General features: G+C 34.2%; 2 protein-coding genes across 8 annotated transcripts in view; one reads left to right on the forward strand and one right to left on the reverse strand.

Annotated features, from left to right (window-relative positions):
- The window catches only part of CMSS1 (cms1 ribosomal small subunit homolog), a 402,077-nt gene that overhangs the window by 25,314 nt on the left and 362,216 nt on the right, over nt 1-14,547 (forward strand). The gene's annotated exons all lie outside the window — the stretch shown is intronic.
- The window catches only part of FILIP1L (filamin A interacting protein 1 like), a 334,108-nt gene that overhangs the window by 18,022 nt on the left and 301,539 nt on the right, over nt 1-14,547 (reverse strand). For 6 of the 7 annotated variants that reach the window (XM_051985178.1, XM_051985180.1, XM_051985177.1 and 3 more), the window contains one exon: nt 4,172-7,351. In XM_051985178.1, the coding sequence (XP_051841138.1) occupies nt 4,555-7,351 (2,797 nt within the window). In that variant the 3' untranslated portion in view covers nt 4,172-4,554. Of the gene's footprint in view, nt 1-4,171; nt 7,352-14,547 lie in introns of those variants that run through there. The other variant, XM_051985183.1, reaches the window with a different exon arrangement.

Consider the following 14,547-nt stretch of genomic DNA (forward strand, 5'->3'; position numbering starts at 1 on the left):
CTAGCCAACAATGATAAAATAGTGTTGAAGTATATATTCAAGCCCATTTTAAGTATAGTAATTCTTAAATTCAAATGATAGATGTAAGTTTCAGTATTCCCATACCCAAGTCAAAAGACAACTTTTTTTTTTATTTAAATAAAGGAACATGAAGGGGGATTTTAGATTATTGATGCCCTGGATTTGCTATATTGCAGAAATTGTCTCCCACAAATAATATTGAGAATTGTCATGAAATTAGCAGTAAATAAAAATTAAGGGAAAAAATCCTAATTCATTTGGATTTTAAATATCTCTCAGTACTTTGGGGAAGGAAGAATCCTATAAAATTTAGCAAATCAATCCAAAAAGATTGTTAGGGTCTGACATTTTGAATTGTGCTGAAATTAAAATTTGTCCTAAATCAAATCTGATATTTTAAAAAGAGATGCCATTTCTTTATAAAAATAAATCCCATAATCTCCTTTACATCTTTTAAGATCCTTTTTTTTTCTTTTGAAAAAATATGGTCAACTCTACCTAAGCCTCTTTGACTGGTTTTGATTTTTTATGTAACGATTTCCTGGTGCTACCTTCTATACCCCATGCCATCCATATTTTTGCATCTCTTTTGTGGTGCCAATCTTGCTCTGTCGATTTTACATTTCAAAAACATGCCTCCTTTCCTCCCTGATGCGCCTACCACACTTTGGTGCTGGTCCTCATTACCTCATATCTGTGGGCTATTATAATCCCCTCCCTCAGGTCTCTCCCCCTACAGTCTATCTACCACATATTGCTATCAAAGTAATCTTCCTAAAGCTTAAGGCTGACCATGTCAACTCCCCATCACCTTGAGCATCATATATAACATCCTGTTTGTAGTGCAGTGCCTTTTAGAATCTGCTTCCCCTTTGCAATCTTTTTAAACTTTATTCATTCACTCTTCAATCAAGTGACCCTGGCTCTTTGCCATTCCTCACAGGAGACACTCCATTTCTTGACTCCATACATTTTTGATTATTCCCCATTCCTGGAATTCTTTCCCTCTCTCCCTCATCTATTCTTTGACTTCCTTCAAATCCCAACTAAAATCCTACCTCATAGGAAACCTTTCCTGATTATTTCTTAATGCTATAACCTTCCCCCCCCCCCCATGTTGATGACTCTCAGTTTATCTGTATATCTTGTTTGCACATGGTTGTTATTGTTAACATGTCTCTCCAGACGGGGAGCTTCTTGAGAATAGAAATTGTCTTAAGCTTTTTTTTTTTGTATCCCATGTGCTAACAAAGTGCCTGGAATATAATAGGCATTTAATAAATGTTTATAAAAAATATTTTTTAAAAATGAGGGAAAGTGGAAATCCTCCATATGGCACTAATACAAAGAAATATATTTTCAAGTGAAGAAAGATCCAATTTTTTTCTTTTATGGCTTTTTAAAACCTAACCATAAGTATGTACTTCTAAGTATATGGTTGTGTTTATATGGTTGTGTTTGTTTTGTGACTAGATATTTCAGAACCCATCATCATCATCTTTGCATGACCTGCTAAGATGTTTTTAGCCCTTAGAAGTTTAGAAGTGGCTATCCTGGTGGAAAGAAAAAAAGACCTCAGAATGGGGGGAGAAATTCATTTTATGTCCCACCTCTATCCCATCTTGTTGTTAGGTTCACAGAAAATCCTACAATATAAGAAAAGGCGTGGAATTTTACAAGCTTTTCTTCATTTAGGATAGAGATTTGAATTATTTAACAATCTGTTGTAATTCATTTACCAGAATGTTTTCATTTTCTTTTTTGTCTTCTCTATCCTTCTTTTCATTTTATATAGGTCACACACACAGACACACACACACATTTTTAGGAGTCAGACTTAATGTATTTAAAATTATGAACAGCTGTTAATTGGTAGTATGTAAGAGGAAAATACTACAAAGTTTAGTTCTACTTAAGCGAATATGGAGCGGGGAACAGGGAATAAGGTCTTGAATATATTAAGATGGGGGACCATGTTGCCATTTTCTGTCCTTGAGCTTTTAATACATCTTCATTAACATTGTAAATGACTTTTTCCTTTACATAACACAAGTAGAATTTTTTTTGTCAAATGAGAAATTATCCTAAATCAAAAGGCAAGAAGTGATCAATGATTTTAATAGTCTGAATTGTGATTTAAACTTTTATTACTTCAAGATCCAGCTGTACATGGATGATTTTATGGGGAAAAATTTATTTAGAGATTTAAAAAGTGAGAAGTATTTTTCATAAGTCATTAAAGGTCTTCACTATGTATTCAATTTAGGGAAAATTGGAAAACAAAACAAAAGATTTAGGTATAGTTTATTAATCTATTAATGTTCCTGAAATTTTATTCCATTTTAAAACTGTGATGTAAAATAAGTCTAATGACTTTTTGGTAGAGGAATCTCTGAAAGAAAGTAACTCTTTAAAAAAGCTATTTTCTTCACATTTGAGTTTAACACTTGGGGTGCCTACCTACAGAAGCATTGATCTAGGATGATAATAAGACAATTAGTGCTTTGCAATCATGGAACATGGCACAAATAAATGTCATCATGATGAAAACCCTGTATTCCTTCAGTCTAAGGTAATATTTAGCTTTACATTGTAGTAGACATTAATTCCATGAAGTAATGGATATAGTTTTTGGTCCAGATGTTCTGCATTCTTTCTAGTACTTATTTGAGTTGTGACCAGTCATCCCTCTCAAACATAAGGCTTTTAACTTCTCTATTGTTGAAATAGATATAATTATTTAGGAAACATAGCAATGAATCACTCTGAAATTCTCAGATCATCAGATGCTGAAAAATTATTTTAGTTGATGCTAATAAATAATGCCTACCTTTTAAGGACTAAGACTTTGTATGTAATTTTTCTTAAAGGTTTTGCTGAAAATTTCATATGACTAAAACTCCTTTAAACTGCTAAGTATCTTTTCTTCTAGCTGGGTCACTGCTGGTTCCCAAGATAAATGTGTCTAAACACAAGCTTTTCCATGCATCGCCAGACTCTGATTTTTGCCAAACTCACTGGATAATGATGCAATCCTGTGAAGTTGGTGTTGGAGTTTGTCACCATGGAGGTGTTTCTGTCAACAAAACCTTAGCTTTTTGGTCCTTTAATAAGTGATTATACAGAAAAAGCAAAAGATGCTTATGAAAGGAGGAAGATTGGTTTTATTTTTAAACATCTCTCAGTTAAGAGTAGTGAGATGAACTATAATAAATTTGGGACTCTATGAAAACTGAGATCTCATTGAATTAATAAATGGTTTTAGAGTTGGAAAAGGAAAGTGTAACGGGCTGATTTGTCTTAGAACTCAGTCTAATTCAGGAACTCACAATGCATCTCTCTGAAAAGTTATGTTTTGTCTTTGGATTAATGGATTTAATAAAATCAATAAATCCCATAATTCAGGTTCAAAAAACTTCAGGAGTTTGAATGGATCAGTTCCTTGTAAATTACAAAGGGTACAATTGATAACTAAAGAAGAATCAGTTCAGGAAATAATACTTTAGGTACCTTCTTTTTCACTCCAAATGAGTTCATTCTGGTTTTCTTTGGCTTTTTTTTTGCTTGTTGAGATAAAAAAAAAAAAATTCGACACAAGCTTTTGAGTACAATCTAGTTATAAAAAGTGTGGTACCAAGAAGAGAAACCTCAAGTTTTTTGTAAAGTAAATTAGCAGCAAATTACATTTTTTCTTTGAAACTGGTTGAGTGACTATTCTAAGCACAGAGCTTATTATATAATAATAGTTGATAATATGGGTTGGATTTTTTCTTTTTATAGTTTTGGATGAGACATAGAAAATTAATAAAAGCTTAGTCATCACTAAAAACTTTTAATTTTAGGCTGACTACAGACCTGTATTTCAAAGCTAGTGTTTCCTATTCTCTTTTATCTTCTTGCTCAGAGGATGCAAACTAACTTTAACAATAGCTTATATAAAATAATTCTGAAAATACATTTTAGACAATCTGTTCTTTGGATTATTTGTGCCATTCATCCCATTCTTTTAATGTGGATATTCAAAAATAAATGGGTAGTAGGTCTTGTTTTAAGGGTAGAATTAATAGATACTTTAGACATAAAATAAAATTCTGTTGTACGTGCAAAAATATCACACAAGATGACCAAAAGAAAATCCAGCAAGCAATGGTAAAAATAACAAATTATTTACTGTTTTATAATGTTAAAGTATTTCATCAAGACAAATTGCAGTCAAAATTAATGTGAGTTATGGAAAATGAAATACATAAAAATGCATTTATACAAGTGCAGACTAAATATTTTCCATACAGATAAGTAAATGAAAAAAACAAACAAACAAACAAATGATATACAGTAAGTGCACACTTGATATGACTATGCAGGCAAAAACTTAGTTAGTTTTATATATTCTTGTACAGTTCATGCACAAATCTCTCCTAAAGTAAAAGTTCCACCTTTTTTTTTTTTTTTTTTTGCAAGAGAGGTAAGAAGAAAAGGGAGGGTAAGTTGCTTGTAAGAATGTCAGTGTGGATGATGATGATGATGAGGGGGTCAGTTATATATATTACTTACTGTAATTTGTGATTGTCGAGGGAGAGGAGTAGTCGTTGGTGTGATAGTAATACTGCTGGTGACTTTATTTGTTGCTTTGCCCGCTGTTCCATTTATTAGGGCTGGAGTTCGGGTATCTTGTGGTGGAGTTGAAGGACTGGCAGGCCTCACAGGACTGGCCACAGCTTGCATATAAGGGCTTCCTAAGTGGATGTGGATTTTATTATCCTCAGTAGTTATCACACTTGAACCATTGCTGTTTGACCTTTGAAACTGCCACGTTGACTGTCTCTCTGGGGAAACTCTGAAGACAGCATGCTTGGCCCCTACCTCCACTGGCTCTGGTGACCGTCCCTGTTCTGGGGAACCTGCTGAGCCAGTCACAGCCAAAACATGAATGGGAGACATTGTCCTTTCAGGAGTTAGAGAGCCACAGGATTCTGGGGTTGGTGCTCTGGCAAGGGTAGCCATGGCAATAGGGGATGTGCCTTGCTCTAAGTTTATGGGGTTATCAGTAGAGGATTTTGACTTCACTGGAGTTATGGAGGCATTCTGAATAATAGTTATTCTTTGCTTTGGGGTACCACAGTTGGGTATCACTGCAGTGCTTGTGTAAGAGTGAGGACTTTCTGTAGTAGGACTTGTGATTTCAAGGGTGGCTGTATTTTGCCCATGGTCTGGAGTAACCTTTATGTGAAGAGGTTGACCAGGTGTGTGACTTAGGACCAGATCCCCAGGCTGCACATAGCTCCCATTCTGTTTGGCTGGTATTTTTCCATTCTGAGGATGACCTTCCTTGGATTTCATCCAGGGTATCCATAACTTTCTGTTGACCGGATGTGCAGTAGATGAGTTACATTTGAAGGACACTGTTGACTCATTATCATTAGGATCTTCATCTTCATTATCACTTTCCTCATATAACTGACCATTAATTACAGCTCGTTCCAAAGGAATGAGACTTTTATAGTCAGGAGGTTCATTGTCTGCTGGTTCAGTTTGGACTTCTTTAGAAAATACTTGAAGGTCAGAAATTCTTCTTCCATTAAGACTGGGTTGGAGATTCTTACTGAAATGTCGATACCTCTCTAATTCTTTAGTGAGACTTTCAATCTCTCTTCCCAAATCCCTATTTCGGTTTTCTTGTTGATTGAGTTTCTTTTGTAGAATTGTATGGTCACTCTGTAAATGACATATTAAGTCTTCAGTTGCCATATATTCATGAATTTTTTCTTTTAATGCATCTACCTCTCTTGAGAGGTGACCAGATTTGACTTCTTCCTCTTTAAGCCTTTTGAAAAGCCACTGTTCCTGACTGGACTCTGTCTTTTCTGCTAACTTGTACCTAGCAAGTTCCATTTTAACATCCTCAAGTTCCTCTGATAAAAATTTAGCTTTGTCTCTTTCATTAGCATAGCGTCTTTCAAGAGACTCATATTCATCTTCAGTTTTCATGAGATCATCTTCAATAGCTTTCATGTCTTTTAATTTATGTTTCAGTCTCTCCACTTCTTCAGAAAGCTCTTTAATCTTATTGTTTTCTTGGTGTACAGCTATTGTTGACTTACCCATCTCTTGTTTTGATTTGTTTTTGAGAAAATCTTTCTCAATAGTTTCTAGTGATTGGAGTCTCTTTTTCAGAATGTTAACTTTTGATAAAAGATCATTTCCTTTCTCTTCTTCCGCTTTAAGCTTGATTTTCAGTTCATCCCTCTCTTTGGTCACACTGTACACCTTTTCCTCTATATCTGTATTGGACTTTAGCGCTCTTTTGCTTTCCTCAATTAACTTTTCAGTAACCAATGTCACTTTATTTTGTTCCATTTGAAGCTGAGATGTAACAGCTTGTAGCTTATCTTCTGTTTGCTTCATTTTTTCACTCATTGTTTTCCTTTCATCAACCAGCATCACTGTCAATGTTTTCAATTTAGTTAAATCCTCTTTTAGGGTGAATTCTGTCTTCTCTAGCTTACTCTCAATGGTTTCTAACTCTTTGATTCTAACTTTTAAACCATCTAGTTCTTGAGACAATTGCTTTGTTGTCATCTTCTCTTTTTCCAGATTGCATTTCAGAGCATGACATTCCTGCTTGCTTTTGCCAAAGGCATCTTCCAGTTTTTCCAAATCCATGATTCTTTTGTTGAGTTTGTCAACCTCCAATTTAAAGTCCTTACTCTGTGATGTCTCATTTTCCAACCTTTGGTGGAGATCGCGGCACTGCTCTTCCATTTTTATAAGTTCTTCATCTTTGCCTTCCATCTCTAATACTCTTTTTCTGAGTTCTTCCACTTCTGCCAGGATACTGGAATTACCACCTTCTCCCTTGTTGATCTTTTCTCTTATTTCTTGTAATTCTTCTTCTGCTTTCCGTAAAGACCTGTTTGTCTCTTCCAATTCATCAATTTGGCGACTAAGTGCTGCTAGTTTTAGCCGGAGCTGCCGATTTTGGCTGTCTTCATTGGTGAGTTTGGCCATTATTTCTCCCTGGTTCTCCTGGAGCTCTTTGGTTTGTCTTTGCAATTCTCTTTCTAACCTGCTGGCCTTGTGCTCTTCTTCCTGAGCTTTGGCTTCAGCAACAGCTACTTTCTCGTGTGCTTGCTCAGCAGTTGTGGTCAGGTCTTGGATTTTCTTACTCTGCAGGGTGAGCTGTTCAGTGAGTCTCTGTTGTTCATCCACAACCATCAAAGCAAATGATTTCAATTTGGTCAACTCCTCCTTGAGTGCTGTGACTTTCTTCTTGTTCTCTTGTTCTCTTTCTTTGTGGTAGGCTGTTTCTTGGTCTATTAGTTTTTTAAATCTGAAAAACACAAAGTGCATTCTGTTTTACTACTTTTGCCCTAATGGATTGTTGGTAATAGTTAATCATTCTATAATTTTGTAAGTCACCATCACTGGCTAAAGGACATGACCTGGGAGACAGTATGGTATTGGTAAATAGGGTGCTGGATTTGAATCAGGAATACCTAGCTTCAAATTATGTATCTTTTCATGCAATCTTTTCTAATCATAGTTATTCATCTGGCACATATTTGGAGCTATATAAATGATAGATTTCAACTTGGTAGCTTTTCAAGGAACTTTTCATCTAAAATTCTATAATTTTATGGATTCTTTAATTTTTGGAGGGGAGGAGAACTTTGTTAACAAGTTTAGGAGCTTGCTTGGTGTTCTTGATAATAATTTTGGTTTTCAAAGAATGCTGAGAGAGGAGGTGGAGAGGGAAAAAAGTCTTTGAATAAGGAAGATAATATTTGTTCTAAAATAGCTTGGAGACAGCCATCTGAGGGCTTAACTTAAACACTTTTACTTAGGTTTTATAATGAAGGGGAAGTTTAGATTTAAAAATCCAAACTTCCTGACTTGATAAAAATCTTAAGATTCAATTTTATTTAGTTCTATTACTTTGTTGCTATATAAGCATTCAAGAAGCACTGGCATAATTATGATGGTAGAAAGAACTCTAAATTTAAAGTTAGAGGACCTGGCTTCTTGCTCTTCTACTTAATTGTGAATTTAAGACAGGTATTTGTTCTCTTTTGTGTCTCAGTTTCCTAGTCTATAAAAATAAAATCTAAGACTTAATGACTTATTAGGGATCCTTCTGGTTCCAAATCTGTATATAATAGTATGATTTTGCAAAAATACTGGAGTGGTTTACTCATTTCACATATGAGGAAATGGAGACAAACTGGGTTAAATGACTTGCCCAGGATCACACAGCTAGTAAGACTCTGAAGGTCCCATTCAAACTCCTTCCAGGCTTAGGACTATAGAGACAACATGGCAAAAGGGGACAGGAAGCAGTCCCAGGTTTCTGTGAATGTGTTTGCTTGGTCTTTGGATCAACACTGACTTTATATATAAAGAGATGCTTCTGAACTAAGATAGGAAGGAAATAGATTTTTTTTTTTTTAAGTAGTAGCAAGTAGCTTTAATTGCCTAGCCAGACTTCACAAGATGGCTAAATGGATATAGTTTGTGAGTATGGAGTAGAGTTTCTTCACAAATTTTAATATGATTGTAATTTCCTTAGTCTTTAATAATAATTATGCACATTTACAGTTCTACTTGAGATGCTTCATTGCATTTTGGAAGTGACCCTCTGTTCTCAAAGATTATTTTCAGGGGAGCAAAAGTCTCATTAGATTCTCCCAAATTTTTTTCAAGGAACCAGCCTACCTAAAATAAGCTAACAGGTGGCAAATTTTTTTAGAGTAAACAATAGAACATCCTTGGTAATTAAGTTATTTCCTGCAGCTGATCTTTTAAACTATACTATTCTATATACCAAAGGTATTTTCTGGAGTTTTGATTTGTGCTAAATATCTAATCTTTTAGGCTTTGGAGATCTAGAGTTGAAATATTATTAATTATACATGATCTATTTAATGGTTACAGTCTGTGCTTCTACTAAACTGAGCTGTGCCATTAGTCAGAAGGAACTTTAAGCCTAATATGTGATTTAAATCAGTTTAAGTAAAGTGACATATAAAAATATATCACTGCTGCTGAAAAAAAAAGATTCAAAATATGTATTTTTCCAATGGTTGGTCAAGAGGTGCTTTGATATAGAAAGATTAAAAGATTGTTAAATGCAATTTCTTCCCCCTCTCCATCAGAAATTTGTTCAGAAATTTAAATGTAGTATAACCAACATTATATATTTTTTATTTTACTTTTAAAGTACCTAGATGTATGAAACTGACAAGTAGAATAAAATACCTCTAAGAGAGAAGCATGTGAATAAAGGAACCATTTGTTTTAATTAATTTTTAAAATAAGATTTTATCTGTTTATCTGTCTCTTTATCTTTGCTTATATGCATATATTTAAGAATATGCTTATATTTCAGACAAAGGTAGTTAACATCACTTAGTCACAGTATTCACAAACATGTCCAATTACTGACCCTGTAGGACTAAAGAACATTTACTGAAACCTTTCCAGTAAAAACAGTCCTTGGAAGCTGGTTTTATAGACATAAATGTGAGGTAGTTAGATCCAGCAGTGTCTTGTTACAAACTCCCTTTTGCCTTTCTATTATAGCTCAGAACTTATATAACTTATTGTGGTTTATCACTGTAATTATATGCAATACTGATTGCTTACTTTTCCTAAAAAAAATTATATCTGTCATTTTGAAAGCTCTTTGTTGTTAACCATAATTATTCTTGTTTTACAAATCATATATTTCTGAGTATCTTTCCCTTTACATATTTAAAGACTCCCCGGAGGTATGTACACACATTTATTTCCTTCTGGAAGTAGTAAGGTTACAAGTGTCAACCAATTATACAGTATGTCATTCATATGAAACAATTGGCATGCTTCTAAATGTCTTTATATTGTTTTCATCTAAGTGTCTTTATATTGTTTTCATCTTTCTGTGGGAACTATCACAGTAGTGTGTTGAATGGTTTTTAGAAAGGTTAGCTCAGAAAAGGGATGCTAAGGTAATTACTATGTAAAAGAACTTTTGAGCCATTTATGGAAATGTTCCCAAAGTAACATTATTGTGGTCCTTTCAGAGGAAGAGACTAACAGAAAGTAGTAATAATTGATGCCTACAGTTGTGCTTTTGGCTTCATATGTTGCCTTCTGTTACACACCACTATTTTATTTAAGCTTGACAACAGTCTCATGAGGTAGTTTAGTTGTTATTACCCCATTTTGCAGGTGACATACTGAAGACCCAGAGCATAAGTGACCTCACCGTAGTCATTTATTTGATGTTAGAGGCAAGATTTGAATTCAGGTCTTCCCTAATTTCAAGTCCTAATAATCTTTCAGTCTTATCACACTGCATAAACTTAAGGAAAGGAATCTAAAATTCCCCAAACAGCTCATTCCCTTCTCTAAGTTCTCCTTAATTTCTAACTGGACAGTCCTCTTCTACTATTGAGGGGCTTGGAGCAAATAGTGATGTAGTTACGAAATAATGAAAATCAGTCTCAATACTTCCTAGTCATAGCTTTGTGTGAGATCCTGCAGTAGTAGAGCAAGAAAGAAAAATACCCTACATAATAGAACTATACTGGTTTTGTATGTAAAATACAACCCAACAAATCTACCTTCTAATTAGAAAGAAACTTATTTTCTAGACTAATTTTTTTCAGGGAAAAAAATATGAAAAGGGGGGAGCTTCAACATATATTACTATAGATCTTTGCATTCACACTTCAGATGGGCATCTAGAGAAATGTCACTGAGAGAATCTGCAAGGGACTGGGGCACTTTCTTAAAAGGGTCAAAGAAGAAGCCAAGCACTTCTGACCAACATAATGCCTGAGCTGCCAAGCTTTCCCTTACCTAAAAAATAATACCTAAGCTTTTATCTTCCTTCAAGAAACAACTTAGTCACAACCTTTCCTGATGCCTTCAACTGCTTCTGACCTTCTTAAACCAACATGTATTTACATTCTAGTTGCCATATTTATTATTTTTATACTATATATTATATGCTCACATAATATGTAACTTAAATATAATATAAAATATGTATTGTATCTATAGTGTATATAAATTTAAAGGGTGTATATTATATATATATGTACATGTGTATATATATGTAGGTATCTATATATAAAGTATATATTATAGCTGTATATATGAATACATGTATATGCATATGTATGCTTGTATGTGTAGGTGTATGTGTGTGTGTGTGTGTGTGTGTGTGAAGGGCATATGTTATATATGTACATATAAATATATACTTTGTGTGTATATATGTAGATATGTACATATATTTTATGTGTTTACATATGTATATATAATGCATATATATGTATTATGTGTATGTGTATATATCTATATATGCTTACACACATATTCATGAATATCTTCATTTTTTCTCCATAGAATGTAAGTTCTTTACCAGTATGGAGTGTTTCCTTGATCATATTTGTAATCTCAACTTTGGTGAATTTTATTCCCATCATTTCATACATTGTCTGGCACATAGTAGGTGCTTAATAAGTATTTGATCAACTAGAGGTAGCTAGGAGGCACGAGATGGAGTGAGTGCCAGACCTGGAGTTCAGATCTTGCCTCTGATACTTTGTGATATTAGTTAAGTCACATTCCTTGTTTGCATGTTTCCTCATCTGTAAAATTAGGATTAAAAAAATTAATACTAGCAGGACAGCTAGTTGATGTAGTGGTTAAAGCACCAGCCCTGAAGTCAGGGGGACCCGAGTTCAAATGTGGCCTCAGACATTTCATACTTCCTGACTCTGTGAACCTGGGCAAGTAACTTAATCCCAATTGCCTTAGCGAAAAAAAGTAAAAATAATAGCACCTACCTCACAGGGTTGTTAATGATTACATGCAATAATATTTGTAAAGCATTTTGCAAAAGAAAAAAAATAAAATTACATGATAATTTCATTATGTATTTAAAAGGAATAATATAAGTTGCATATAATAATTTGCAGTTTCATGTACAATGTTTTAAAATTATACTATATTATGGAAATGTTTGTTTTATCCCATAAATTAAAAAATAAATAAATAATGTGGGGAAAAGAAACCCTTAAAGTAACATATAAATCCTAGCTATTATTGTTATTAGCCAGTTGTTGTTATAAACTTTCAAATTCTTTTGTGACCCTAGGATAGTCTGCTTGGAAGACAATTTTTACCCATCCAGCTCAAATGCCATCCCTATGCAGTCTTCCCTAGTCTCTGAAGCTGGAAGTAATCTCTTCTTTTTCTAAATCTACCTAGTAGATCTACCTAGTACTTCTTACTGCTTTATATTCATTCTTTGAGAAATCCATAGTGCTTACTGAACTACATCTAGTGAATGTTTAATGAATAACTATTTAACAAATGAATTCACAAATATTTGTGTATGAGGCCTGTAAGTCTTAATGTTTCTTCCTCCTCCTCCCCTCCCCTGGCAAGAACCCTGGCACGTCTGTAGAATGTCCTCCTCCCTCTATGTCATTCCCTGCTCCTCCCAGGTGTTTTCTGATACCCTCATTGAATGGTACCTTCCAGTACTATGGAGTTCTTTTCATGTTACAATAATAAAAAGGCCAACTTCCAGGAAAGATTACACTGATCATACTTGATGCGATGATGGCCCATCACTAGGGCTTTGTTGAGCCTTGACTTTTAAAGTATTTAATGCTGTAGTATATAAATATAGTGTTAATTTGATGAACTATTAATGGGGGGAAAATTCAATCTTCCTCTGGAAAATCCTTTAGTTTTTGTTGTCTTCCACTCTTATGGGTCCCTAATGAGAAGAGACATGTTGCTTCATTCTGATGAAGTTTTGCACAAGCTGTTGATCATAAGGTTAGTCATTAGTTAAATGTTTCTATCAGCAATAAAGCCAGTCTTTCACTGCCTGACATAGAAAGGCCATGTCTGTAAATAATTCTTTGCCAAATAGGGCAGATCCAACTTTTGCCCTCTCGTTTCCTTTTCTCCAGACCCTAAAAAATCCAGTAATGATGAGAATGTGTCTCCACATGGTCTCATATATCTGTTTCAAACCACTGTTTAAAACATGGGCAAGGACCCATTCAGTTGCCTGGTTTTAAAATTGGGAATGTTTCCAGGGATATAGTAAGATGTGGAATCTGGCTGTTATTTCCTCCATTCAACAAATACTTATTGAGTTCCTACTATGTGCTAACTATTTTTCATTTTGCTTGTCTTTTGAAAGCCTTTCTATAAATGAGTTATTGTTACATTGTTTGATGGGAGCATAACTCATAATAGGCTATCTTCCTCAAGTTAGGAAGACTTGTGTTCAAATGTAGCCTCGGACACTTAATTAGTTGTCTGACCCTGGGGAAGTTATTTAATTCTGCCTCAGTTTCCTTATCTATAAAATGAACTACAGAAGGAATTAGGAAACTACTCCAAGAAAATCCCAAGTGGGGTCATGAAGAGTCGAACTCAATTGGAAAACAATCTTACAACAACAAAATTCATTATAGTAGCATGGGTTCTATTAAATAGTCCATTATAGTAATTTATAGTTGGGATAGGACCTTTATGGGGGTATGCCAGTATTTCCAAAGCCTAATGAATCTATAAATCTTTAAAATATCTATTAGGTTTATAATGACAATCCCATAATCATGGGTAGGATTTTATTTCTCTGTATCTATTATTTGCTTTAATTTTTCTGCCAGTTGCATACTTAGATTAGTTGAATTGTTAGCTTTATCAACTAGCAGAATGCCCAGTCTTATGGTAGGAATTTGTTGGTCTGTGGTTATGGATCTCTCCCAATATATTTTGTAGTAGTTATTTTGTAAGGTATAATTACTAATGTTAGCATTTTGAATGGACAGTAGATGAATAGATTGTGAAATAATTCCCAAGTTTCAAACCCGTTTGTTGAACATTGATTCACATTTTTTCATCAGGCTCTTGAAGTTATGGGATTCAGTGAAAAGTGTATTTGATTTGAAGTTAGAGACTTGGGTTCACAGCCTGACTTTGTTAACTTTATCTGTCTGTGACTCCAGGGAAGTCACTTAACCTTTAAGTTTTCTCTTGTCTAAAATAAAGAGGTTTAGACTAGATGACCTCTGAAATCCCTTCCTGCTCTGAATGTAAAATCCCAAAATAAGCAATTAATAGCTATTCTTACTATGTCTATTTCTTTATTGTTCCCATTCTTTCTTCAACAAATCTAGACTGTATTTAGTGACATTTTTAGGCTTACTTATAAAAATAACTATGAAGTCTTTTTCTTTGTATGTATTCTTGTTTCCTTTATTTCTTCCCTTGACAGTCAACGGTTTAAAAAAAAAAAAAATACAACAGCAATAGCATACCACAGCCATAATGTCATGAGTCGGATTCATTTGGCTTGGTCAGCATGATGTCTCAGAACAGTAACACTTTTTTTCTTTTTTTGGTGTCTGCCAATAGAGTGTGTGTCTGTGTCTGTGTCTGTTTAATGTCTTCTCTATTTAAGAGCATGTCATCATTGAGATCATTGAGAAATACTACAAATGGGTG

The sequence above is a fragment of the Antechinus flavipes genome, chromosome 3 (genome assembly GCF_016432865.1).
Source record: "Antechinus flavipes isolate AdamAnt ecotype Samford, QLD, Australia chromosome 3, AdamAnt_v2, whole genome shotgun sequence".
In the NCBI taxonomy this organism is placed as follows: domain Eukaryota; kingdom Metazoa; phylum Chordata; class Mammalia; order Dasyuromorphia; family Dasyuridae; genus Antechinus; species Antechinus flavipes.